General features: G+C 43.4%; 1 protein-coding gene across 1 annotated transcript; it reads left to right on the top strand.

Annotated features, from left to right (window-relative positions):
- Positions 1-37: 37 nt before the first annotated feature.
- On the top strand, positions 38-27072 carry LOC110485139 (pre-mRNA-splicing factor SYF1). The gene is made up of 19 exons (XM_036940739.2): positions 38-235; positions 541-689; positions 4888-5011; positions 5225-5422; positions 7427-7561; positions 7657-7821; positions 8165-8309; positions 9672-9823; positions 10300-10419; positions 10534-10665; positions 11082-11213; positions 11952-12065; positions 12371-12533; positions 13018-13208; positions 22213-22335; positions 22834-22999; positions 23247-23373; positions 23668-23774; positions 25247-27072. Exons 1-19 carry the CDS (start codon positions 200-202, stop codon positions 25312-25314), a joined length of 2547 nt encoding a protein of 848 aa, XP_036796634.1. The 5' UTR covers positions 38-199; the 3' UTR covers positions 25315-27072.
- The last annotated feature ends 896 nt before the right edge of the window (positions 27073-27968 follow it).

Genomic DNA, 27968 nt, shown 5'->3' with positions numbered 1-27968 from the left:
ACATATGCTGTTTTCTTTGTGACTAATGATTGGATAGTCTGTTGAGTGACCGTTATACTACCCAATATTATTTCCACACGGGGCGGGGTTTATTTTACATTCTGAACACGTTGGAGGAGTCAGGAAGTTTAGTAACAATACCTACATTTTTGGGAACTTTTGACAACTACGGGCGTTTATTTTGGTCTTAAAATAAAAAATGGCGTCTCTAAATGGGAAACCGGACGTAATATTTGTAAGTTATTTAATGAATATTGATATTTCCTTGTGGAATTCTCTCAGCATGCTGTAATATTTATGCGGCCTCCTCGACCTCGGCTGTGTCGATTTGAATGTCCCGGCAAACTGTTCCTTGAGATACTGTACAGTCTACTGTGTGTGAATTTACAGCATATTGTTGCCCTTTCTATTCTCCGAGCAACGTTGCACTAGTTTTGAGAACAGTGCCGCGTTTTTCGAAGGAGAGAAAAGTGTTCAACTTCCGAAGGAGAGAAGGCTTCCTGTTGACCGTTTTGCTGGGTTTGTGATGGTATTTTTCAGGAGGAAGATGACCTGCCTTATGAGGAGGAGATCATCAGGAATCCGTACTCGGTCAAGTGCTGGATGCGTTACATCGAGTTCAAACAAAACGGCACAATGTCCATCCTCAACATGATATACGAACGAGCTCTGAAAGAGCTACCTGGCAGGTAGAGGCAACGTTTCTCCCAATCCTGGTCCTGGGCAAAGGGGTGCGTGCCATGCATAGTTTTGTTTTTGCCCCAAAATACACCCCCCTTGGCCTCCAGTGCCAGAATAAGAATACACTGCTAAAGGTTCATGGAAAATACTGTAGTGTCCCAGACTAATGTTTGTAGTCTGTCTCTAACTAGAGACAGGAACATTTTCACAGACAGTTACTGTTGCACATATACAGTTGAAGTCGGAAGTTTACATACACCTTAGCCAAATACATTTAAACTCAGTTTTTCACAATTCCTGACATTTAATCCTAGTAAAAATTATCTGTCTTACATCAGTTAGGAGCACCACTTTATTTTAAGAATGTGAAATGTCAGAATAATAGTAGAGAGTGATTTATTTCAGCTTTTATTTCTTTCATCACATTCCCAGTGGGTCAGAAGTTTACGTACACTCAATTAGTATTTGGTAGCATTGCCTTTAAATTGTTTAACTTGGGTCAAACATTTCGGGTAGCCTTCCACAAGCTTCCCACAATAAGTTGGGTGAATTTTGGTCCATTATTCCTGACAGAGCTGGTGTTACTGAGTCAGGTTTGTAGGCCTCCTTGCTCGCACATGCCTTTTCACTTCTGCCCACAAATTTTCTATAGGATTGAGGTCAGGGCTTTGTGATGGCCACTCCAATACCTTGACTTTGTTGTCCTTAAGGCATTTTGCCACAACTTTGGAAGTATGCTTGGGGTCATTGTCCATTTGGAAGACCCATTTGCGACCAACCTTTAACTTCAAATCAAAATCAAATCAAATCAAATTTTATTTGTCACATACACATGGTTAGCAGATGTTAATGCGAGTGTAGCGAAATGCTTGCGCTTCTAGTTCCGACAATGCAGTAATAACAAGTAATCTAACTAACAATTCCAAAACTACTGTCTTGTACACAGTGTAAGGGGATAAAGAAAATGTACATAAGGATATATGAATGAGTGATGGTACAGAGCAGCATAGGCAAGATACAGTAGATGGTATCGAGTACAGTATATACATATGAGATGAGTATGTAAACAAAGTGGCATAGTTAAAGTGGCTAGTGATACATGTATTACATAAGGATACAGTCGATGATATAGAGTACAGTATATACGTATGCATATGAGATGAATAATGTAGGGTAAGTAACATTATATAAGGTAGCATTGTTTAAAGTGGCTAGTGATATATTTACATAATTTCCCATCAATTCCCATTATTAAAGTGGCTGGAGTTGAGTCAGTGTGTTGGCAGCAGCCACTCAATGTTAGTGGTGGCTGTTTAACAGTCTGATGGCCTTGAGATAGAAGCTGTTTTTCAGTCTCTCGGTCCCTGCTTTGATGCACCTGTACTGACCTCGCCTTCTGGATGATAGCGGGGTGAACAGGCAGTGGCTCGGATGGTTGATGTCCTTGATGATCTTTATGGCCTTCCTGTGACATCGGGTGGTATAGGTGTCCTGGAGGGCAGGTAGTTTGCCCCCGGTGATGCGTTGTGCAGACCTCACTACCCTCTGGAGAGCCTTACGGTTGAGGGCGGAGCAGTTGCCGTACCAGGCGGTGATACAGCCCGCCAGGATGCTCTCGATTGTGCATCTGTAGAAGTTTGTGAGTGCTTTTGGTGACAAGCCGAATTTCTTCAGCCTCCTGAGGTTGAAGAGGCGCTACTGCGCCTTCTTCACAATGCTGTCTGTGTGAGTGGACCAATTCAGTTTGTCTGTGATGTGTATGCCGAGGAACTTAAAACTTGCTACCCTCTCCACTACTGTTCCATCGATGTGGATAGGGGGGTGTTCCCTCTGCTGTTTCCTGAAGTCCACAATCATCTCCTTAGTTTTGTTGACGTTGAGTGTGAGGTTATTTTCCTGACACCACACTCCGAGGGCCCTCACCTCCTCCCTGTAGGCCGTCTCGTCGTTGTTGGTAATCAAGCCTACCACTGTTGTGTCGTCCGCAAACTTGATGATTGAGTTGGAGGCGTGCGTGGCCACGCAGTCGTGGGTGAACAGGGAGTACAGGAGAGGGCTCAGAACGCACCCTTGTGGGGCCCCAGTGTTGAGGATCAGCGGGGAGGAGATGTTGTTGCCTACCCTCACCACCTGGGGGCGGCCCGTCAGGAAGTCCAGTACCCAGTTGCACAGGGCGGGGTCGAGACCCAGGGTCTCGAGCTTGATGACGAGCTTGGAGGGTACTATGGTGTTGACTGACTGATGTCTTGAGATGTTGCTTCAATATATCCACATAATTTTCCGCCCTCATTGATGTCATCTATTTTGTGATGTGCACTAGTCCCGTCTGCAGCAAAGCACCCCAACAACATGATGCTACCACCCCGGTGCTTCACTATTGGGATGGTGTTCTTTGGCTTGCAAACCTCCCGCTTTTTCCTCCAAACATAACGATGGTCATTGTAGCCAAACATTTCTATTTTTGTTTCATCAGAACAGCGGACATTTCTCCAAAAAGTACAATCTTTGTCCCCATGTGCAGTTGCAAACCATAGTCTTTTTTTATTGCTGTTTTGGAGCCGTGGCTTCTCCCTTGCTGAGCAGCCTTTCAGGTTATGTCGATATAGGACTCGTTTTACTGTGGATATGGATACTTTTGTACCTGATTCCTACAGCATTTTCACAAGGTCCCTTTTCGCACCAAAGTACGTTAATCTCTAGGAGACAGAACGTGTCTCCTTCCTGAGCGATATGACGGCTGCTTGGTTCCAGGGTGTTTATACTTGTGCACTATTGTTTGTACAGATGAACGTGGTACTTTCAGGCATTTGGAAATTGCTCCCAAGGATGAACATGACTTGTGGAGGTCTACAATTATTTTTTCTGAGGTCTTGGCTGATTTCTTTTGATTTTCCCATGATGTCAAGCAAAGAGGCACTGAGTTTGAAGGTAGGCCTTAAAATACATCCACAGGTACACCTCCAATTTACTCAAATGATGTCAATTAGCCTATCAGAAGCTTCTAAAGCCATGACATCATTTTCTGGAATTTTCCAAGCTGTTTAAAGGCACAGTCAATTTAGTGTATGTAAAACTTCTGACCCACTGGAATTGTGATACAGTGAAATAATAAGTGAAATAATCTGTAAACAATTGTTGGAAAAATTACTTGTCATGCACAAAGTAGATGTCCTAACCGACTTTCCAAAACTATAGTTTGTTAACAAGAAATGTGTGAAGTGGTTGAAAAACAAGTTTTAATGACTCCAACCTAAGTGTATGTAAACTTCCGACTTCAATTGTAGGGCTGATTTCCAGGACTCATCTTAAACTAGCCTTTCAACGAATCTGAGAGTGGAAGACGCCTATTTCTCGTCTCTAACATGTAGTCTCATTTTTGTGACCAGTCCCATCACAAGTCAGACTGTTGAATAAACTTAATTTGAACCTGCTTGACCTGTTGTCTGCTGATTTTGTCTTAATGTAGGAGTTACTCTGAGACAAAATATCCACAGAGTAGTGTTATTAACCCGACTTTTAGTACGCTGGTCTGTATGCCGGTTTGTATTTCTGTTTTATATTTTCAATGCTGACACAATTTGCACGCAACTTACACAATATGTCAACAATGGCCGAGTTTAACCAAAGCACAGACCACATGTTGTCCCACGCAAAGAGCTGGCAAATATCACAAAAACTTCCAGCTGACTGTGAGGGAACGCGCTTTGGTCGACAGCATTCGGTTACATCCGGCTATTGTTCACATATTGTGCATCGCGTGAAATGCGTCAAGAATGGAAAATGCAAGCAACAGAACCTTCCGGCCCTCAAAAACGCGAGGTAAACAACACTATCCTGTGGTTACCTTATCTCCACTTCCTACCACCAAAAGAACCAACAGCATGGACAACCGGTAGAGTATGTTAAAATATCATTGTATTCAACATTCTGGCTTGTTGAGACTATTGTGTCTTTACAGCAACTTCTTTCAGACTGACATCCATGGAGTAACCATGGTAACATGCTGATGTTTAGACAAATCTTAGACCTAGTCCTGGACTAAAAACATTTGTCAATCAGTCTCTGGAAAATCGGCCCAAAATCTAGGCTTATTTGAAAATCATAGAATGGTATGGTATTCAATAACAACCAGTGTCTGGGTTATGGTTTTAGGCATTGCTAAATGTCATGACTGTGTTCACGGATTGTTCATACGTGACCTTGCAGTTACAAGTTATGGTACAACTACCTGAGAGAGAGACGGAAACAGGTCAAAGGGAAGTGCATCATGGAGCCAGCCTACGAGGAGATCAACAACTGCCATGAAAGAGCACTGGTTTTCATGCACAAGGTAGGCATATGCTTATGTCCCGTTGTCCGTCCATCCCCTGTTAAGAGAAAATACTCGCACAAACTCTGAGGAATATCATTGTCCATTCATTGGCACAGACTATCACAGAGTACATTTATGTGTGAGAGTATTTTTTACTTGGAAGTAGATTTTGTCGTCTGAGATTGTAGGAATAGTATCCCACATAACTTGTTCTTCCCGTGGATGTCCTAGATGCCGAGGATATGGCTGGACTACTGCCAGTTCCTGGTGTCTCAGTGTAAGATCACCAGGAGCAGACGCACATTTGACCGAGCGCTCCGAGCCCTTCCCGTCACTCAGCACCCTCGCATCTGGCCCCTGTACCTCCGCTTTGCCCGGAACCTGCCCCTGCCTGAGACCGCCATCCGTGTCTACCGCAGGTACCTCAAGGTAAGAGGACATTTCTAGAAGATTTGCTCCTCTGTGATTGAACTACAACCAAAGCTGAAGCCACGGAAGCCTCACCTTATGGAAGATAGTCACAGGATTAAAAAATAAATAAATAACAAATCAGAATTCACATTAATACACACTATTTATTTTCAACAATGGTGATAAGATTTTGTCTTGGTTATGAGATTATAACAACACCAACCACACGTCACATCAGAAACCTACAATATATCACTTAACATAGAAGGTAGGCCTGGAATAGATGACAGTGTGCATTTGCCCGTAGGCGTATGTACACCTGATCTCCCACCTCCAGCTGTAGAGTGACTGCATCCCCGTTATCTGCTGTATCAGTACTAGACTTGTGATCAGATGTAATAGGCATACACTCTTCATTCTTGAACAGGGATGTGTGGGAGTCTTCAGATCCTCCAGCATGAAAGAAGAAGCTGAAGTAGTACACCCCTCTTACAGGGGCTGTTAACTCTCCTATGTGGGGGTGGTAGGCATTGCCAATGTTAGGGATGACCTTGCTGTAGGTCAGATTAGTTCCTGGCTGAAGGGCCCTATTTCTCCAGTCTCTCTCAGGACAGTGGAGAAGAGCACCTTTGACTCCTAGTTTTTCCATTGTGGTTTGCAGTTTTTCCACTGTGGTTTGCGGTTTCTCCTCCATGACTCCGAATTCTGTAATCAGAGTCAACATGTAGCATGAGTTCTGCAGCGCATTCCACCTCATGTTCAGTCATTGGGGTGTCGTCCTGTGCCACAGACAGGCCGCAGCTCAGAGACACCATCAGAAATGCAGTAGTTTTCATCCTTCACCTGGGTTCTGATACCTCTCTGAGTAACCTGTATTGGTCGGCCTAACCTTTTTTTGATTCCAGAGTTCTCTCAGCTTCTTTTCAAGCAGCCAGGTTTGACGTGATCCAGTTCACTGGAAGTTAGTCCTTGTTGGTTTTATAGTTAACTATTCAACCTTATAGTCCATAAGTCAGACCCCCAAATTTGATCTGTCGGTACCATCTGGGGCTGTGATTTTTTGTTGTTGTTTATTTGTCTGTGATTTTGTACCTAGAGTGGGCTTGGACAAAGCTTACTTACTGGCCCTGTTCCTAGAGTTTCCTAACTTGTGATAACATTGCAGCAATGTCATGTTGTGTGTGTAATCTCCAAATCATATATCATTAGAAATCTGAAACATTTTCTGAATATTTGGGTCAAGAGAGCTCTGACCTCTAGGGTTCATATTGGAATTACCTGTATGCATTACCCTGATAACCCTAGATATTTATTTAGCTCTTGTAATTATTTGAAGGAATGGACAGGACCATATACATGCGTTCAAAATATTTTCTCTCTGCTTAATGTTTTCTTGTCTTCCACACAAGCAGCAGTGTGGTATTCCAGAATTATATATATATATTTTTCTCCCCAATTTAGTGGTATCCAATTGGTAGTAGTTAGTCTTGTCTCATCACTGCAACTCCCGTACGGACTCGGGAGAGGCGAAGGTCGAGAGCCATGCGTCCTCCGAAACCCAACCAAGCCGCACTGCTTCTTGACACAATGCCCATCCAACTCGGAAGCCAGCCGCACCAAGGTGTCGGAGGAAACACCGTACACCTGGCGACCTGGTCAGCGTGCACTGCGCCCGGCCCGCCACAGGAGTCGCTAGTGCGCGATGAGACAAGGATATCTCCGCTGGCCAAACCCTCCCTTAACCGGACGACGCTGGGCCAATTGTGCGCTGCACCATGGGCCTCCCGGTCGCGGCCGGCTGCGACAGAGCCTGGACTCTAACCAAGAATCTCTAGTGGCATAGCTAGCACTGCGATGCAGTGCCTTAGAACACTGCGCCCGTATTCCAGAATTATTAGATACATGGTTGATAAAGAAAGCTACATTTATATATTGGTTGTCATGTGCCAAAAGTTTATATTTCTCAAAATGACAGTTATTTCTGCAACAGCCCCCTGGATTTGACTCTCTCTTTCTCTGCAGCTGTCCCCAGAGAATGCGGAGGAGTACATAGATTACCTGCGTTCCTGCGGCAAGCTGGATGAAGCAGCAGTACGTCTGGCAGCCGTTGTCAACGATGAGAGCTTTGTGTCCAAGGAGGGAAAGTCTAACTACCAGGTAAGACCACGTCTGGCTCATCCTCCTTATCCCCATGTTGTTGTGTGGTTGATATCTAACGTTATCCCCATGTTTGTTTGGTTAATATCTAACAGCTATGGCACGAGCTGTGTGACCTGATCTCTCAGAACCCAGACAAGGTGAACTCTCTGAATGTTGGGGCCATCATCCGTGGAGGCCTCACTCGCTTCACAGACCAGCTGGGCAAACTCTGGTGCTCCCTGGCTGACTACTACATCCGCAGTGGACATTTTGAAAAGGTACTGGTCTGGATAGATGCTTCCCAAACGGCAGGGATGACCCTATTCCCTTTGTATTGCACTACTTGTGACCAGAGCCCTATAGACGATCATCTTTATAGTCCACTTTTGACTCTGTCGTCATGCATCAGGGTCATTAGAAATGATGTAGGATTATAGGGTAACTCACCACCATAACATTGTCATAATATATATTTGACACGTTTTTAATAGCTATCATGCATGTTATGAAGCTTTACAACATTGTTATGTAGTGCAAGTTAAGTGTTAATAAATATATTCACAGTTTTTGGGATGCACACACACAGACTAATTTGAATGCTTGTGTGTTGTGGCCCACCAGGCTCGTGATGTGTATGAGGAGGCCATCTTGACGGTGGTGACGGTGAGAGATTTCACCCAGGTGTTCGACAGCTACGCCCAGTTTGAGGAGAGCATGATCGCTGCCAAGATGGAGACTACCTCAGAGTTGGGGAAAGATGAAGAAGGTAGGTGCATCTCAATAGTCTAAAGTGTCTTACTCTCCTTGTCTCCTGCTCAGATCTCAAATAACTATTAACCTGTCTAGGACTAGCGGAACCCCACCCCTCCCGCAACAGCCAAATTAACAACAACAAAAATTAAAATTCCTCAAGCATACAAGTATTTTGCACCATTTTAAAGATACAATTCTCGTTAATCCAGCCACAGTGTCTGATTTCAAAAAGGATTTACAGCGAAAGCACCACAAACGATTATGTTAAGCCACAGAAAAACTGTCATTTTTTCCAGCCAAAGAGAGGAGTCACAAAAAGCAGAAATAGAGATACAATTAATCACTAGCCTTTGATGTTCTTCATCAGATGACACTCATAGGACTTCATGTTACACAATACATGTATGTTTTGTTTGATAAAATCTGAGTTTACATTGGCGCGTTACATTCAGTAGTTCTAAAACATGCGGTGATATTGCAGAGAGCCACATCAGAAATACTCATAATAAACAATGATAAAGATACGACTATTATACATGAAACTTTAGATAAACTTCTCCTTAATGCAACCGTTGTGTCAGATTTCAAAATAACTTTACGGAGAAAGCAAACCATGCAATAATCTGAGTACAGCCTTTAGACAACAAAGCAGCCAAAAAGATACCCGCCATATTGGGTAGTCAACATTACTCAGAAATAGCATTTTAAATATTCACTTACCTTTGATGATCTTCATCAGAATGCACTCCCAGGAATCCCAGTTCCAGCATAAATGTTTTGATTTGTTCGATAATGTCGATCAGTTAGGTCCAAATATCTTCTTTTGTTAGGGCGTTTGGTAAACAAATCCAAAAGCGCGTTCAGGTTTAGAAACTTCAGAGTGTTTTCTATCCAATACTAATAATAATATGCATATATTAGCATCTGGGACAGAGTAGGAGGCAGTTCACTCTGGGCACGCTATTTATCCAAAAGTGAAAATGCTGCCCCCTATCCCAAAAAGGTTAAGGGAAATCGATTCCTGACCTAGGTATCCATGTTACTGTTTTCCCAATCCTGGTTGCGACTTTGAGTAAAAAAAATCGAGTTAAAACAAATGTTATTTGTCACGTACACAGTTTACAGAAATGCTTGTGCGCTAGTTCCTTCAACATAAATGCAACTGAAGAGAGTAGTCTTGGGAAGCCAGCCATTTTAGAGTATTGAGATGCACCCAGTGTGTCTGGATTGTAGAGTATCACAATTTCTCGCAAAAATAGATTTGATCTCAACGAGAATAACTGTAAATAAATATTACAAGGGGGGGAATCACAGCCGCAAGTGAATGCTTTGCCTTTGTCGTTATGCTCAACTCGTGTTCCCTTTCCCGTCTCAGAGGACATAGACCTGGAGCTGCGTCTGGCCCGCTTTGAGCAGCTGATCGCCCGCAGGCCCCTCCTGCTGAACAGTGTGCTGCTGAGACAGAATCCCCACAACGTCCACGAGTGGCATAAGAGGGTCAAACTGTACGAGGGGAAACCACGACAGGTAGCTGAAACCAGAAGTGGATGATCCAGGATCAGTTTATTCTGAATATGATTATATGAACAGATGGGACCAGATCCTAGATCAGCACTCTGAGACCCTTTGTGGATACAGGCCCTGAGCTCTTAGCCCTAGTCTTACTGTGCCATCTTTTTGGCACTGTCTCTAATACCCATTTTATTCTACTGAACTGCGGTGTACTGCCCTGGCCTGGTTCCGCGTCCACTGTTGTAGCTGGAACTGTGATGTGAAATGAAAATATCCGAGCCAGCGCAGTACTTTTCAGGTTGGAATTATGTGAAAAGGGTTTGAGAAAAATCCGAGCTAGTTTACATCTGTGTTATTGGTAGAGAGTAGCAATTAATACATGTTTAAAGATTTTACATTTAACATGGTTTCTTAGTCTTTCTAGCTGGCAATAGGTACCTTGCATGCTCTTCCTCACATACATGTACAGTGTCTCTTAACCCCCTTTTCAGATCATCAACACCTACACAGAGGCAGTTCAGACTGTGGACCCTATGAAGGCTACAGGGAAACCCAGCTCTCTCTGGGTCTCCTTCGCCAAGTTCTACGAGGAGAACGAGCAGCTAGACGACGTGAGTCTCAAACTAAGGTTTCCCCATTTAGGAGATTTACTCCTTCAACCCAAGAGGAAGTTAAGTTTTATTTATTGTTTTAAATGTTCTTTTTCCACTTTTCCCCACCATCAGGCGCGGACCATCTTTGAGAAAGCCACCAAGGTGAACTACAAGCAGGTTGACGACCTGGCTGGCGTGTGGTGTGAATACGGGGAGATGGAGCTACGCCATGAGAACTACGAACAGGCGCTACGTATACTGAGGGTGAGACGGAAACACAGGCACAACAAATACTGTCACACACTCCAAAGACACGTACATTTTGTTTTTACTTTTCTGTCATCCTGAATTATTTCTAATGCGTTTAAACTGCTACACATTGCTGTGTGGGCGGCTGACCTGTACTTGCTTTTTTAATGTATCTATTTAATAACTTCAATAAATGAATACCCTCATCTAATCTCAAATTCTATGATGTAGACTGCTCTTCTCATAGTTTCAAATATTCTTTCTATAGATGTACATTTTTTATTTTACCCTTATTTTACCAGGTAAGTTGACTGAGAACACATTCTCATTTACAGCAACGACCTGGGGAATAGTTACAGGGGGATGAATGAATGAACTGGATGCATGTCTGTGCAAATATCCCTCGACTTTCTCTCTTTCCAAATATGTAGAAAGCAACTGCCATCCCGTCCAAGAAGGCAGAGTACTTTGACGTGTCAGAGTCCGTGCAGAACAGAGTGTACAAGTCTCTGAAGGTCTGGTCCATGCTGGCTGACCTGGAGGAGAGTATGGGAACCTTCCAGGTACTTTCTTCATGTTTCCCTCTACGGTGTCTGTCTTCGTTGTATTTCAATTGCACTGATTTAGAAAGGAAAAGAAGGTAGCTTTGATGCAACACATCTAAGCCTGCATTTATACAGGCAGCCCAAATCTGATCTTTTGCCCCATTATTGGCAAAATAAATATCTGCTCTTATTGGTCAAAAGATCAGAATTGAGCTGCCTGTGTATACGCAATAGTCAACTAACGTTTTGGCTGCAAGAAGCTTTCATTAAAAAAAAAAAAAAAAAAACATTTATTTAACTAGGCAGGTCAGTTAAGAACAAATTCTTATTTACATTGACGGCCTACCCTGGCCAAACCCGGACTACGCTGGGCCAATTGTGCGCCGCCCTATGGGACTCCCAATCATGGCCAGATGTGATACAGCCTGGATCTGAACCAGGGACTATAGCGACGCCTCTTGCACTGAGATGCAGTGCGCCACTCGGATGCAGTGCGCCACACTTAGACCGCTGCGCCACTCGGGAGCCCAAAAATCCTTCATTAGGGTTTCTGGATTGGATTGATTAACATTGTTTAGGTTATACGTTTCTTGTATTCCGTGAGCTCTTCTCTCAGATGAAATCTTGTTAGAATAGGAGAAACTGAAAATTGCATCTTGTGCATAGTGATGACCCGGTTTTAGGGACCAAACATGTAACGACCATACGATGTAACTAACAACCCTACCTTTTGTCTTGGTCGTTTCTCCCCGTCAGTCCACCAAGGCGGTGTACGACCGCATCATTGACCTGCGCATAGCCACGCCCCAGATAATCATCAACTACGCCATGTTCCTGGAGGAGCACAACTACTTTGAGGAGAGCTTCAAGGTGACACCAACCACCTGCCCTGCTGCACACATCTCACTAGCCTGGTCCCAGTTCTGTTGTGCTGTCTTGACAACCTTTATGGTCATTGTCATGATGCCTGAACTGGGACCAGTCTAACATTTCACAGCCTAGAACATAAACGCTAACTCATACTGCATTCAAACTGTTACTTTACAACTGGGTCATGTCTAGGGCCGAGTTCCCTACTGAACACGAACGACCCTGACCATGCCTTCACCCTTAACTACAGCATTTTGATCAGTTGTAAATTCCTGTCGCTGATGGTCTTCATGCACTCTCTGCAGGCGTACGAGCGTGGCATCGCCCTCTTCAGGTGGCCCAACGTCTATGACATCTGGAACACCTACCTCACCAAGTTCATCGACCGCTACGGGGGCAAGAAGCTGGAGAGGGCCCGGGACCTGTTTGAGCAGGCGCTGGATGGCTGTCCAGCCAAGTTCGCCAAGAGTAAGATACATTGTTGTCTACGTGACTTCTGTATGTCTTTATGTCTAATGCATGTTTGTGACGTCTGTCTAGACTCTAAGTTGACATGCTGTACAATGAAAAAATAATTTCCTGACTTATACAATAAAGTCATCATCATCACAGTTGCTTTTTAGGTACTGAGAAGCACCAAAGAAAATACAATCCTTTTCACACTACGAAGCCAAGCTGTACTGTGCTGGCCTGGTTACGCATCGACCACAGTTGCAGGAATCGTGCTGGGAATGACAGATGTTAAAAGACCATGACCGAGCCAGCTCAGTACGGTTCAGGTTGGCATGATAGTATGAAAAGGGTGTTCAAGTATCTTTCAGCCTCAGTCAGTTTTTATAATCAGTTTGTTGCTGGGTTCTATTTGTGATAATGGCCTTATTTATGTGGTACTATCCCCCCAGCTACAGGAATGACGAGTGATATGTTAACTATTTTCTGTTGTGATTGACAGCTATCTACCTGCTGTACGCCAAACTGGAGGAGGAGTTTGGGTTGGCGCGTCACGCCATGGCGGTGTACGAGAGAGCTACGCAGGCGGTGGACAACACGGAGAGGCATCACATGTTCAACATCTACATCAAGAGGGCTGCAGAGATCTACGGTGTCACCTACACCAGAGCGATCTACCAGAAAGCCATCGAGGTAAGAGTGTAGTGGCTCATTTTGTTATGCACACACACACAGGTACATCTCAATAGTCTAAATCAGTGTCCCGTGAGGGGCGTCCAATCCGGCCTGTGGATGGTTTGAGTAAAAAAAAAATATATATATATATATATATATTTTTTTTACTCAAACCATCCACAGGCCGGATTGGACGCCCCTCACGGGACACTGATTTAGACTATTGAGATGTACCTGTGTGTAAAGTCGGAAGTTTACATACACTTAGGTTGGATTCATTAATACTCGTTTTTCAACCACTCCATTTCTTGTTAATAAACTATAGTTTTGGCAAGTCGGTTAGGACATATACTTTGTGCATAACACAAGTAATTTTTCCAACAATTGTTTAGACAGATTATTTAACTTATTCACTGTATCACAATTACAGTGGGTCAGAAGTTTACATACAATAAATTCCGTGAAGCTTCTGATAGGCTAATTGACATCATTTGAGTCAATTGGAGGTGTATCTGTGGATGTATTTCAAGGCCTACCATCAAACTCAGTGCCTCTTTGCTTGACATCATGGGAAAATCTAAATACATCTTCCAAGACCTCAGAAAATTGTAGACCTCCACAAGTCTGGTTCATCCTTGGGAGCAATTTCCAAACACCTGACGGTACCACGCTCATCTGTACAAACAATAGTACGTAAGTATAAACACCATGGGACCATGCAGATATCATACCGCTGAGGAAGGAGACACGTTCTATCTCCTACTTTGGTGCGAAAAGTGCAAATCAATCCCAGAACAACAGCAAAGGACCTTGCTGGAGGAAACGGGTACAAAAGTATCTATATCCACAGTAAAACGAGTCCTATATCGACAACCTCAAAGCCAGACTACGGATTGCAACTGCAGATGGGGACAAAAGATGTACTTTTTGGAGAAATGTCCTCTGGTCTGATGAAACAAAAATAGAACTGTTTGGTTATAATGACCATCATTATGTTTAAACGAAAAACAGGAGGAGGGACTGGTGCACTTCACAAAATAGATGGCATCATGAGGACGGAAAATTAGCTGGATATATTGAAACAACATCTCAAGACATCAGTCAGGAAGTTAAACTTTGGTCGCAAATGGGTCTTCCAAGTGATGGACAATGACCCCAACCATACTTCCAAAGTTGTGGCAAAATGCCTTAAGGACAACAAAGTCAAGGTATTGGAGTGGCCATCACAAAGCCCTGACCTCAATCCTATAGAACATTTGTGAGCAGAACTGAAAAACCATGTGCAAGCAAGGAGGCCTACAAACCTGACTCAGTAACACCAGCTCTGTCAGGAGGAATGGTCCAAAATTCACCCAGCTTATTGTGGGAAGCTTGTGGAAGGTTACCCGGAACATGTGACCCAAGTTAAACAATTTAAAGGCAATGCTACCAAATACTAATTGAGTGTATGTAAACTTCTGACCCACTGGGAATGTGATGAAATAAATAAAAGCTGATATAAATCATTCTCTCTACTATCATTCTGACATTTCACATTCTTAAAATAAAGTGGTGATCCTAACTGATGTAAGACAAGGAATTTTTACTAGGGTTAAATGTCAGGAATTGTGAAAAACTGAGTTTAAATGTAGTTGGCTAAGGTGTATGTTAACTTCCGGCTGTTTTATATACATACATACATATAGTACACGTCCAAAGTTTGGACATGCCTGCTCATTCCAGGATTTTCTTTATTTTTACTATTTCTACATTGTAGAATAATAGTGAAGACATCAAAACTATGAAATAACACATGGAATCATGTAGTAACCAAAAAAGTGTTAAACAAATCAACGTATATTTTCGGATTCTTGGCATTCTCTCAACCAGCTTCATGAGGTCACCTGGAATGCATTTCAATTCACAGGTGTGCCTTGTTATTTTGTTGAATTTCTTTCCCTCTTAATGCGTTTGAGCCAATCAGTTGTGTTGTGACAAGGTAGGGGTGGTATAAGACCAAGTCTATATTAGGGCAAGAACAGCTCAAATAAGCAGCGAGAAACAACCGTCCATCATTACTTAAAGACATGAAGGTCAGTCAGTCCGGAAAATTTCAAGAACTTTGAAAGTTTCTTCAAGTGCAGTTGCAAAACCTATCAAGCGCAATGATGAAACTGGCTCTCATGAGCACCGCTACAGGAAAGGAAGACCCAGAGTTAAACCTCTGCTGCAGAGGATAAGTGGATGAGAGTTAACTGCACCTCAGATTGCAGCACATATAAATGCTTCACAGAGTTCAAGTAACGGACACATCTCAACATCAACTGTTCAGAGGAGACTGCGGGAATCAGCCCTTCATGGTCAAATTGCTGCAAAGAAACCACTACTAAAGGACACCAATAAGAAGAAGAGGCTTGCTTGGGCCAAGAAACACAAGCAAGGCACATTAGACCAGTGCAAATCTGAGATTTTTGGTTCCAACCGCGGTGTCTTTGTGAGACGCAGAGTAGGTTAACGGATGATCTCTGCATGTGTGGTTACCACCATGAAGCATGAAGGAGGAGGTATGATGGTGTGGGGTTGCTTTGCGGACGACACTGTCGGTGATTTATTTAGAATTCAAGGCACACTTAACCAGCATGGCTACCACAGGATCCTGCAGCGATATACCATCCCATCTGGTTTGCGCTTAGTGTGACTATCATTTGTTTTTCAACAGCACAATGACCCAACACCTACCTGTGTAAGGGCTATGCTGCCCTACCAAGCAAAAAGGCAGCATCTGCTCACTTGGTCAAAAATGAGTTAATGTCATTTTTGCTACATTAAATACATGCTTCATCACGTGGACAAGTATCCTGCCTCTATTGTATGGTGTTTTGGAGAAAATGGGGGTCCTTGTTAGCAGTAACTGCATAATGTTACTGTGATACCAAGGTTAATAAAAGCCATTTTTCTCAGTTCCACTCTGAGCAGTTACTGCCTTTTTGCTTGGTAGGGCAGTTTGACCAAGAAGGAAAGTGATGGAATGCTGCATCAGATGACCTGGCCTCCACAATCACCTGACCTCAACCCAATTGAGATCAAATCAAATGTATTTATATAGCCCTTCGTACATCAGCTGATATCTCAGTGCTGTACAGAAACCCAGCCTAAAACCCCAAACAGCAAGCATTGCAGGTGTAGAAGCACGGTGGCTAGGAAAAACTCCCTAGAAAGGCCAAAACCTAGGAAGAAACCAAGTTTTTTTCAACTGTAACCAGGTGGCCAGTCCTCTTCTGGCTGTGCCGGGTGGAGATTACAACAGAACATGGCCAAGATGTTCATAAATGACCAGCATGGTTATATAATAATAATCACAGTAGTTATCGAGGGTGCAGCAAGTCAGCACCTCAGGAGTAAATGTCAGTTGGCTTTTCATAGCCGATCATTGAGAGTATCTCTACCGCTGCTGCCATCTCTAGAGAGTTGAAAACAGCAAGTCTGGGACAGGTGGCACGTCCGGTGAACAGGTCAGGATACCATAGCCGCAGGCAGAACAGTTGAAACTGGAGCAGCAGCACGGCCAGGTGGACTGGGGACAGCAAGGAGTCATCATGCCAGGTAGTCCTGAGGCATGGTCCTAGGGCTCAGGTCCTCCGAGAGAGAGAGAGAGAGAGAAAGAAAGAGAGAATTAGAGAGAGCATACTTAAATTCACACAGGACACCAGATAAGACAGGAGAAGTACTCCAGATAAAACAGACTGACCCTAGCCCCCCGAAACAAAATACTGCAGCATAAATACTGGAGGCTGAGACAGAGGGGTCAGGAGACACTGTGGCCCCATCCGATGATACCCCAGGACAGGGCCAAACAGGAAGGATATAACCCCACCCACTTTGCCAAAGCACAGCCCCCACACCACTAGAGGGATATCTTCAACCAACAACTTACCATCCTGAGACAAGGCTGAGTACAGCCCACAGATCTCCGCCACGGCACAACCCAAGGTGGGTGCCAACCCAGACAGGAAGATCACGTCAGTGACTCAACCCACTCAAGTGACGCACCCCTCCTAGGGACGGCATGAAAGAGCACCAGTAAGCCAGTGACTCAGCCCCTGTAATAGTGTTAGAGGCAGAGAATCCCAGTGGAGAGAGGGGAACCGGCCAAACAGAGACAGCAAGGGCGGTTCGTTGCTCCAGAGCCTTTCCGTTCTGGGCCAGACTACACTCAATCATATGACCCACTGAAGAGATGAGTCTTCAATAAAGGCTTAAAGGTTAAGACCGAGGATGCGTCTCTCACATGGGTAGGCAGACTATTCCATCAAAATGGAGCTCTATAGGAGAAAGCCCGGGCTCCAGCTGTTTGCTTAGAAATTCTAAGGACAATTAGGAGGCCTGCGTCTTGTGACCGTAGCGTACGCGTAGGTATGTACGGTAGGACCAAATCAGAAAGATCGGTAGGAGCAAGCTCATGTAATGCTTTGTAGATTAGCAGTAAAACCTTGAAATCAGCCCTTGCCTTAACAGGAAGCCAGTGTAAGGAGACTAGCACTGGAGTAATATGATCAATATTTTTGGTTCTAGTCAGGATAACTGAAGTTTATTTAGTGCTTTATCCGGGTAGCCGGAAAGTAGAGCATTGCAGTAGTCTAACCTAGAAGTAACAAAAGCATGGATTAATATTTCTGCATCATTTTTGGACAGAAAGTTTCTGATTTTTGCAATGTTACGTAGATGGAAAAAAGCTGTCCTTGAAACTGTCTTGATATGTTTGTCAAAAGAGAGATCAGGGTCCAGAGTAACGCCGAGGTCCTTCACAGTTTTATTTGAGACGACTGTACAACCATCAAGATTAATTGTCAGATTCAACAGAAGATCTCTTTGTTTCTTGGGACCTAGAACAAGCATCTCTGTTTTGTCCGAGTTTAAAAGTAGAAAGTTTGCAGCCATCCACTTATGTCTGAAACACAGGCTTCTAGCGAGGGCAATTTTGGGGCTTCACCATGTTTCATTGAAATGTAAAGCTGTGTGTCATCCGCATAGCAGTGAAAGTTAACATTATGTTTTCGAATGACATCCCCAAGAGGTAAATATATAGTGAAAACAATAGTGGTCCTAAAACGGAACCTTGAGGAACACCGAAATGTACATTTGATTCTGTCAGAGGACAAACCATTCAGAGTCAAACTGATATCTTTCTGACAGATAAGATCTCAACCAGGCTGGCACTTGTCCGTGTTGACCAATTTGGGTTTCAAATCTCTCCAAAAGAATGTGATTGATGGTATCAAAAGCAGCACTAAGGTCTAGGCGCACGAGGAAAGCTGCAGAACCTCTGTCTGATGCCATTAAAAGGTAATTTACCACCTTCACAAGTGCAGTCTCAGTGCTATGATGGGGTCTAAAACCAGACTGAAGCATTTCGTATACAATGTTTGTCTTCAGGAAGGCAGTGAGTTGCTTTTTCAAAAAAAATTGAGAGTAATGGAAGATTCAATATAGGCTGCTAGTTTTTTATATTTTCTGGGTCAAGGTTTGGCTTTTTCAAGAGGGGCTTTATTACTGCCACTTTTAGTGAGTTTGGTACACATCTGGTGGATAGAGAGCTGATTATTATGTTCAACATAGGTGGGCCATCACAGGAAGCAGCTCTTTCAGTAGTTTAGTTGAAATAGGGTCCAGTATGCAGCTTGAAGGTTTAGAGGCCATGATTATTTTCATCATTGTGTCAAGAGATATAGTACTAAAACACTTGAGTGTCTCTCTTGATCCTAGGTCCTGGCAGAGTTGTGCAGACTCAGGACAACTGAGCTTTGGAGGAATACCCAGATTTAAAGAGGAGTCCGTCATTGGCTTTCTAATGATCATGATATTTTCCTCAAAGAAGTTCATGAATTTATTACTGCTGAAGTGAAAGCCATCCTCTCTGGGGAATGCTGCTTTTTAGTTAGCTTTGCGACAGTATCAAAAATACATTTCCGATTGTTCTTATTTTCCTCAATTAAGTTGTAAAAATAGGATGATCGAGCAGCAGTGAGGGCTCTTCGATACTGCACGGTACTATCTTTCCAAGCTAGTCGGAAGACTTCCAGTTTGGTGTGGCGCCTTTTCCGTTCCAATTTTCTGGAAGCTTGCTTCAGAGCTCGGGTATTTTCTGTATACCAGGGAGCTAGTTTCTTATGAGAAATGTTTTTAGGGGTGCAACTGCATCTAGGGTATTGCGCAAGGTTAAATTGAGTTCCTCAGTTTGGTGGTTAACTGATTTTTGTCCTCTGACGTCCTTGGGTAGGCAGAGGGAGTCTGGAAGGTATCAAGGAATCTTTGTGTTGTCTGAGAATTTATAGCACGACTTTTGATGCTTCTTGGTCGGGGTCTGAGCAGATTATTTGTTGCAAATGTAATAAAATGTTGGTCCGATAGTCCAGGATTATGAGGAAAAACATTAAGATCCACAACATGTATTCCATGGGACAAAACTAGGTCCAGACTGTGACAGTGAGTAGGTCCAGAGACATGTTGGACAAAACCCAGTAAGTCGATGATGGCTCCAAAAGCCCTTTGGAGTGGGTCTGTGGACTTTTCCATGTGAATATTAAAGTCACCAAAATTATTATATTATCTGCTATGACTACAAGGGCCGATGGGAACTCAATGAGGAACGCTGTATATGGCCCAGGAGGCCTGTAAACAGTAGCTATAAAAATTGATTGAGTAGGCTGCATAGATTTCATGACTAGAAGCTCAAAAGACGAAAACGCCATTTTTTTATTTTGTAAATTGAAATTTGCTACCGTTACATTTTTAATTACACCGCCGCCTTTGCGGGATGCATGGGTGATATGGTCACTGTAGCTAGGAGGTGAGGCCTCATTTCTCACAGTAAATTCATCAGGCTTAAGCCATGTTTCAGTCAGGCCAATCACATCAGATTATGATCAGTGATTAGTTCATTGACTATAACTGCCTTTGAAGTAAGAGATCTAACATTAAGTAGCCCTATTTTGAAATGTGAGGTATGATCTCTTTCAATAATGGCATCAATGGAGGAGGTCTTTATCCTAGTAAGTTTGCTAAGGCGCACAGACACGGTCTCAATGGGGATAGCTGAGCTAACTACACTGACTGTGCTTAGTGGCAGACTCCACTAAGCTGGCAGGTTGGCTAACAGCCTGCTGCCTGGCCTGCACCCTATTTCATTGTGGAGCTAGAGGAGTTAGAGCCCTGTCTATGTTGGTAGATAAGATGAGAGCACCTCTCCAGCTAGGATGGAGTCCGTCACTCCTCAGCAGGCCAGGTTTGGTCCTGTTTGTGGGTGAGTCCCAGAAAGGGGGCCAATTATCTATCTATCTATATTTTAGGAGGGGCAAAAAACAGTTTTCAACCAGCGATTGAGTTGTGAGACTCTGCTGTAGAGCTCATCACTCCCCCTAACTGGGAGGGGGCCAGAGACAATTACTCGATGCCGACACATCTTTCTAGCTGATTTACACGCTGAAGCTATGTTGCGCTTGGTGACCTCTGACTGTTTCATCCTAACATTGTTGGTGCCGACGTAGATAACAATATCTCTATACTCTCTCCACTCGCCAGTTTTAGCTTTAGCCAGCACCATCTCCAGATTAGCATTACCGTCGGTAGTGTATGATCGCTGGATGATTTGTTTTAAGTCTAATACTGCGGGTAATGGAGTCACCAATGACTAGCGTTTTCAATTTGTCAGAGCTAATGGTGGGAAGCTTCGGCGTCTCAGACCCCGTAACGGGAGATGGCTCGGCCAATGACTCCGGATCGTTGCTTAATAGGGAGAACCGGTTGAAAGTTTCTGTCGGCTGAATGAGCGACACCGGTTGAGCATTCCTATAGCATTTCCCTCCAGAAGCCGTGAGAAAGTTGTCCAGCTGCGGGGACTGTGCGAGTGGATTTATACTAATGTTACTATCTGTACTTACTGGTGGCACAGACGCTGTTTCATCCTTTCCTACACTGAAATTACCCTTGCCTAACGATTGCGTCTGAAGCTGGGCTTGCAGCACAGCTATCCTCGCCATAAGGCGATCGTTCTCCTGTATATTATGAGTACAGCGACTGCAATTAGAAGGCATCATGTTAATGTTACTACTTAGCTTCGGCTGTTGGAGGTCCTGACGAACAATGTCCAGATAAAGCGTCCGGAGTGAAAAAGTTGAGTGAGGGAAAAACAAAAAATATAAACGGTAATTAAAAAGTAAAAAACGTAAAGTTGTCAGGTAGCAAAGTAAGGTTGTTTACGTGTTGCTGTGCATGTTGTTGCCAAGTCTGCAAGTTGTGACCGGAAGTAACCCTAGAAGAGGGTGGCTTGGGATGAGTTGGACCGCAGAGTAAAGGATAAGCAGCCACAAGTGCTCAGCGTATGTGGGAACTCCTTCAAGACGGTTGGAAAAGCATTCCTCGTGAAGCGGTTTGAGAGAATGCCAAGAGTGTGCAAATCTGTCATCAAGGCAAAGGGCACCTATTTGATGAATCTAAAATTATATTTTGATTTGTTTAACACATTTTTTGTTTCCTACATGATTCCGTATGTGTTATTTCATAGTTTTGATGTATTCACTATTATTCTACAATGTAGAAAATAGTACAAATAAAGAAAAACCCTTGAATATGTAGGTGTGTCCAAACTTATATAGATTCAAAAAAATTGTGGGGGGGCGAACAAACTCAATATACTTTCAAATGACTAAAACCAAATAGAAACGTTGTAAAAATGATAAGAGACCTACATTCATACCATTTCTTGACTGTCTCCAGCTCGCTAATAATCACTGAAATGAAAGCTAGACAATCAGTGAGCATAAAACATTTCCCAAAAGATGGATATTGGAAAATGTTTTGCTAATTCTGACGGCAAAGAAAGATAACACATCTTCTGTTTCGGCTCTCCGGACCTCGTTGAAGAACGAATGCAGCCCCGATGGCAAAATGAGTTAGACACCCCTAAATTAATCATGTGATTTTTCTTTATTGAGATGGTGCAACTAATATATTCGAATATATAATATAATATGTTGTTTTCTTCCAGGTGCTTCCAGACGAACACTCCAGGGACATGTGCCTGCGCTTCGCTGACATGGAGAGCAAACTGGGCGAGATCGACCGGGGCAGAGCCATATACTCCTACTGCTCTCAGATCTGTGACCCAAGGGTGAGCTCTCACACTCTGACCTAGGGTCCTCTTCATTAGTGCGCACTAGAGCTGGGCAATATGAAAAAATCCATATTGCGATAAATTGCCTGAATTGATGTGATAACAATAAATAGAGTGATACGTTTATAACATTAATGTGCTACCACTACTACTAGTTTGATGGTTGTAGCCACAAAATGGGCAATTAACAATCACTCTGCAAACGTATTTAATTTCAAACTTCACATTTCTCTAGTGTACGCTACTTATAATTAATGATATAAGCAAAATGCCTGCGATAAGTTATCGGTATGGTCGGTGACGATAATTTGTGGTTTATTGTCCCAGCTGTAACGCACACAGTAAGAAAATGTTATTGAACAGAAAACTAGCTGTTCTTATTGGACAATCCACGTACTCCTTCCCTGTTTCAGTCCTTTCCTCAATTTGTGGAAACACAGGTTTGTGCACAGTAGCGATAAAAAGTTTTACTTCCTGTATGTGTGTTTGCTTCAGATGACGGCCACGTTCTGGCAGACGTGGAAGGAGTTTGAGATCCGCCACGGGAACGAAGACACTATCCGGGAGATGCTGAGAATCAAGCGCAGCGTCCAGGCCACGTACAACACACAGGTCAACTTCATGTCCTCACAGATGATGAAGGCCACCACCAACGCCACCAGTAAGAATGCGCACACACACACACGCATACAAACATATACGCACCCACACCTTCGGTCTCTAATGATGAATCAATTAATCTCGTGTCATCTTCCATGTTGATTTTTAACATGATTTTGAAGTGTCATGCTTACAGCTGTAAATGTTTTTCATGAAAAACACAGGCCAGATGGGGCTTGGTTAGTGTTAGGGCTAAATCAGTGTTAGGGTGTACCTCTGTATAACTCTGTTATTTTATGTCTGTGCAGTCTCAGACCTTGCCCCGGGCCAGCTGGGGCTGGATGATATGAAGCTGTTGGAGCAGCAGGCCCAACAGCTGGCTGCCGAGGCTGAACAGGACAAACCCAAACTCAAAGAGAAGATCCTCTTCGTCAGGTCTGTCATCCATCCCCCCACCCATTTAGCATCCTTTCCATTGTCCTCTGAAAACCCAACTGCAGACCAGGGCCCGTATCCACAAAGCGTCTCAGAATATTAGCGCTGATCTAAGATTTTAAATCATAATGAATAAGATAATATGGACAGATCCTCGATCAGCACTCCTATTTTTAGATGCTGTGTGGATACGGGCCCAGTAAGTGGGCAGTCATTTAATATAAATACAACAATGCAGAAATGGTTCAATACTGGTCTTAACCACTCTGTGTCATTGTGAATCTGTTTGTTTAGGAGTGACACATCTCGGAGTGAGCTGGCTGAACTGGCCAAACAAGCCAACCCCGATGAGATTGATATTGAGGATGAGGATGGTGATGATGAAGACCAGGGCCCAGAGGGTGAGTTACAACACCACTAGGTGGCGCTGTTCAGGAGGGAGCAATGCTACAGAACATTCACATAGAAATGGACTGTGTAGATTACAGAAAATTATTCTGTCATATAATATAGAAGCATGACAACTCTATACATTGCATTTCTATCTGCAATGTTTTGAATGTTTCACTTGATTGAATATGTTCTAGCTGTTTTCTTGACAACCCTAATAATAAAAAATATTAATAAATATATAAACACCTCATCACATTAGTGTATTCGGCTATTTCAGCCATACCTGTTGCTGACAGGTGTATAAAATTGAGGATACAGCCATGCAATCTCAAAAATTAGCAGTAGAATGGCCTTGATGAAAGCACAGTGACTTTCAACGTGGCACTGTCATAGGATGCCACCTTTCCAACAAGTCAGTTTGTCAAATTTCTGTCCTGCAAGAGCTGCCCCAGTCAACTAAGTGCTGTTATTGTGAAGTGAAATCATCTAGGAGCAGTATGGCTCAGCCGCGAAGAGGTAGGCCACACATCTGTCCTCGGTTGCAACACTCACTACTGAGTTCTAAACTGCCTCTGGAAGCAAAGTCAGCACAAGAACTGTTGTTGGGAGCGTCATGAAATGCGTTTCCATGGCCAAGCAGGCGCACACAAGCCTTCAGCCTTCACACAAGCATCACGCTTCACATTCTGGGTTTGGTGGATGCCAGGAGAACGCTACCTGCCCGAATGCATAGTGCCAACTGTAAAGTTTGGCGGAGGAGGATTAATGGTCTGGTGCTGTTTGTCATGGTTTGGGCAAGGCCCCTTAGTTCCAATGAAGGGAAATCTTAACGCTCCAGCATGCAATGACATTCTAGACGATTCTGTGCTTCCAACTTTGTGGCAACAGTTTGGGGGAAGGCTCTTTCCTGTTTCAGCATGACAATGCCCCAGTCCACAAAGCGAGGTCCATACAGAAATGGTTTGTCGAGATCAGGGTGGAGCCCTGACCGTAACCCCATCAAACACCTTTGGGATGAATTGGAACCTAATCGCCCAACATCAGTGCCCGCTGCAATGTTCCAACATCTAGTGGAGCGCATTCCCAGAAGAGTGGAGGCTGTAATAGCAACAAAGGGGGGACCAACTCCACTAGATGTTGGAACATTGCTGCGGGTACGGATGTTGGCCAATTAGGTTCCAATTCATCCCAAATGTTTTTGATTTTGGAATGACATTTTGGAATGAAATGTTTGACGAGCAGGTGTGTGTCTTTGAGAGAGCGAGAGATGCCTTGCAGCACAGCGTGATGGCTGCAACAAGCATGTGACCTGTTTACTTTGAGAGTGGTGTCAATGTTCCAAATGGCACCCTATCCCCTATATAGTGCACTTTTTTAACTGGTCATAGGTAGTGCACTATATAGAGGATAGGGTGCCATTTGAGACACTACCATGGTGTTTATGTAAATGTGTGCTTTGATTATGTTTGTCTCTCTCCAGAGGTGCAGCTGGAACAGAAAAGTGTCCCCACTGCTGTCTTTGGAGGGCTGAAAGAAGGAGAAGATTGAATACAGAATGTTGGGATGGTATCTGTCCCACAGACATGACATCACAGACGAGCTCCATGGTCTACGAATGGAGCCTTCAACACCCGTAAAATGTATGATGAAAATAGATTGTATGGAATGTGAACTTCGTCGTTGATCTTTTCTACAGTGGCAAGAAAAAGTATGTGAACCCTTTGGAAATACCTGGGTTTCTGCATAAATTGGTCATAAAATTTGATAATCTAGGTCACAACAACATACAAACACAGTCTGCTTAAACTAATAACACAAACAATTATACGTTTTCATGTCTATTGAACACACCATATAAACATTCACAGTGCATGTGGGAAAAGTATGTGAACCCTTGGATATAATAACTGGATGACCCTCCTTTGGCAGCAATAATCTCATCCAAACGTTTTCTGTAGTTGCGGATCAGACCTGCACCACGATCAGGAGGAGTTTTGGACCATTCCTCTTTACAAAACTGTTTCAGTTCAGCAATATACTTGAACTGCTCTCTTGAGGTCATGCCACAACATCTCAATCGGGTTGAGGTCAGGATTCTGACTGGGCCACTCCAGAAGGTGTATTTTCTTTTGAAGCCATTTACTATTGTGTTTTGGGTTGTTGTCCTATTGCATCACCCAACTTCTGTTAAGCTTCAATTGGCAGACAGATAGCCCAACATTCTCCTGCAAAATGTCTTGATAAACTTGGGAATTCATTTTTCTGTCGATGATAGCAAGCAGTGTATTCCCTGAGGCAGCAAAGCAGCCCAAACCATGATGCTCCCTCCACCACACTTTACAGATGGGATGAGGTTTTGATGTTGGTGTGTTGTGCCTTTTTTCTCCACACATAGTTGTTGTGTGTTCCTTCCAAACAACTCAACTGTAGTTTCATCTGTACACCAAATATTTTGCCAGTAGCGCTGTGGACAGTCCAGGTGCACTTTTGTAAACTAAAGACGTGCATGAATGTTTTTGAACAGCTGTGGCTGCTTCCGTGGTTCCTTCCATGAACACCATTCTTGTTTAGTGTTTTACGTATCGTTGACTCGTCAGAGATGTTAGCATGTTCCAGAGATTTCTGTAAAGTCTTTAGCTGACACTAGGATTCTTCTTAACCCCATTGAGCATTCTGCACTGTGCTATTGCAGTCATCTTTGCAGGACGGCCACCCCTAAGGAGAGTAGCAACAGTGCTGAACTTTCACCATTTATAGACTGCTTTTAGAGATACTTTTGTAACCCTTTCCAGCTTTATGCAAGTCAACAATTCTTAATCTTAGGTCTTCTGAGATCTTTTTTGTTCGAGGCATGGTTCACATGAGGCAATGCTTCTTGTGAATAGCAAACTGAGTGTTTTTTTTATAGGGCAAGGCAGCTCTAACCAACATCTCCAATTTCGTCTCATTGATTGGGCTCCAGGTTAGCTGACTCCTGACTGCAATAGCTTTTTCAGAAGTCATTAGCCTAGGGGTTCATACTTTTCCCAACCTACACTGTGAATGTTTAAATTATGTATTCTATATAGACAATAAAAATACAATAATTTGTTTGTTATTAGTTTAAGCACACTGTTTGTCTATTATTGTGACTTAGATGAAGATCAGACCAAATTTGATGACCAATTTATGCCGAAAGCCAAGTAATTCCAAAGGGTTCATACTTTTTCTTGCCACTATGTTGTCGACTGTAAGTGTTTTGCTCTACATTCATAGATTGTCAAGTCTGCACTAGATCAGTGAATAAAAATGAGATTTGTGAATAAAGTTTAAATGCTCCTTATTCTAAAAACAATGTAAATGCTCAATTTCCTTCTAAACATGAGGACCAAGGCACGTTTCATAAAGTTAAAATGTTTAAATTACGACGGCATGTTCAATAGAACAAAATCGTAAAAACTAATGACGTGTTTTGGCACAAGTTTTGTCAGGTAGTTTTTAAGATGTATCTATTGAACATGCTCTGTATGTGGGCCTTGGTCCTCCTTGTTATTTATGTCAAATTAACCCCTTAACCGAAGAGCGCCTTCAACATACAAAGATCTACTAGTAGTGTATCCTAGCAGCGCTTCCTATTCTTTTTTTCAACAAATGTAGTGATGCATTAAAGCAAAACTAGCATTGGCAACAATCACTGTTTGCTACAGTATTGTATTTTTATGGATCCCCATTAGCGCAGCTACTCTTCCCGGGCTCCAGCAAAATTGTGGCAGTTCATACAATTTTTTAAATTTTTTTACAAATTTTTACCCCTTTTTCTCCCCAATTTCGTAGTATCCAATTGTGTAGTAGCTACTATCTTGTCTCATCGCTACAACTCCCGTACGGGCTCGGGAGAGACGAAGGTTGAAAGTCATGCGTCCTCCGATACACAACCAACCAAGCCGCTGCTTCTTTAACACAGCGCACATCCAACCCGGAAGCCAGCCGCACCAATACGCCGGTGCGCCGAAACACCGTGCACCTGGCCACCTTGGCTAGCGTACACTGCGCCCAGCCCGCCACAGGAGTCGCTGGTGCGCGATGAGACAAGGACACCCCTACCGACCAAGCCCTAGCCCCACGGACCACCCGGTCGCGGCCGGTTACGACAGAGCCTGGGCGCGAACCCAGGACTCTGATTGCACAGCTGGCGCTGCAGTACAGCGCCCTTAACCACTGCG

This window comes from Oncorhynchus mykiss, chromosome 13 (genome assembly GCF_057628025.1).
Source record: "Oncorhynchus mykiss isolate SJ-2025 chromosome 13, ASM5762802v1, whole genome shotgun sequence".
In the NCBI taxonomy this organism is placed as follows: Eukaryota; Metazoa; Chordata; class Actinopteri; order Salmoniformes; family Salmonidae; genus Oncorhynchus; species Oncorhynchus mykiss.
Note: the sequence above shows the minus strand (reverse complement) of the source record. Positions and strands in the feature narration are given on the sequence as shown.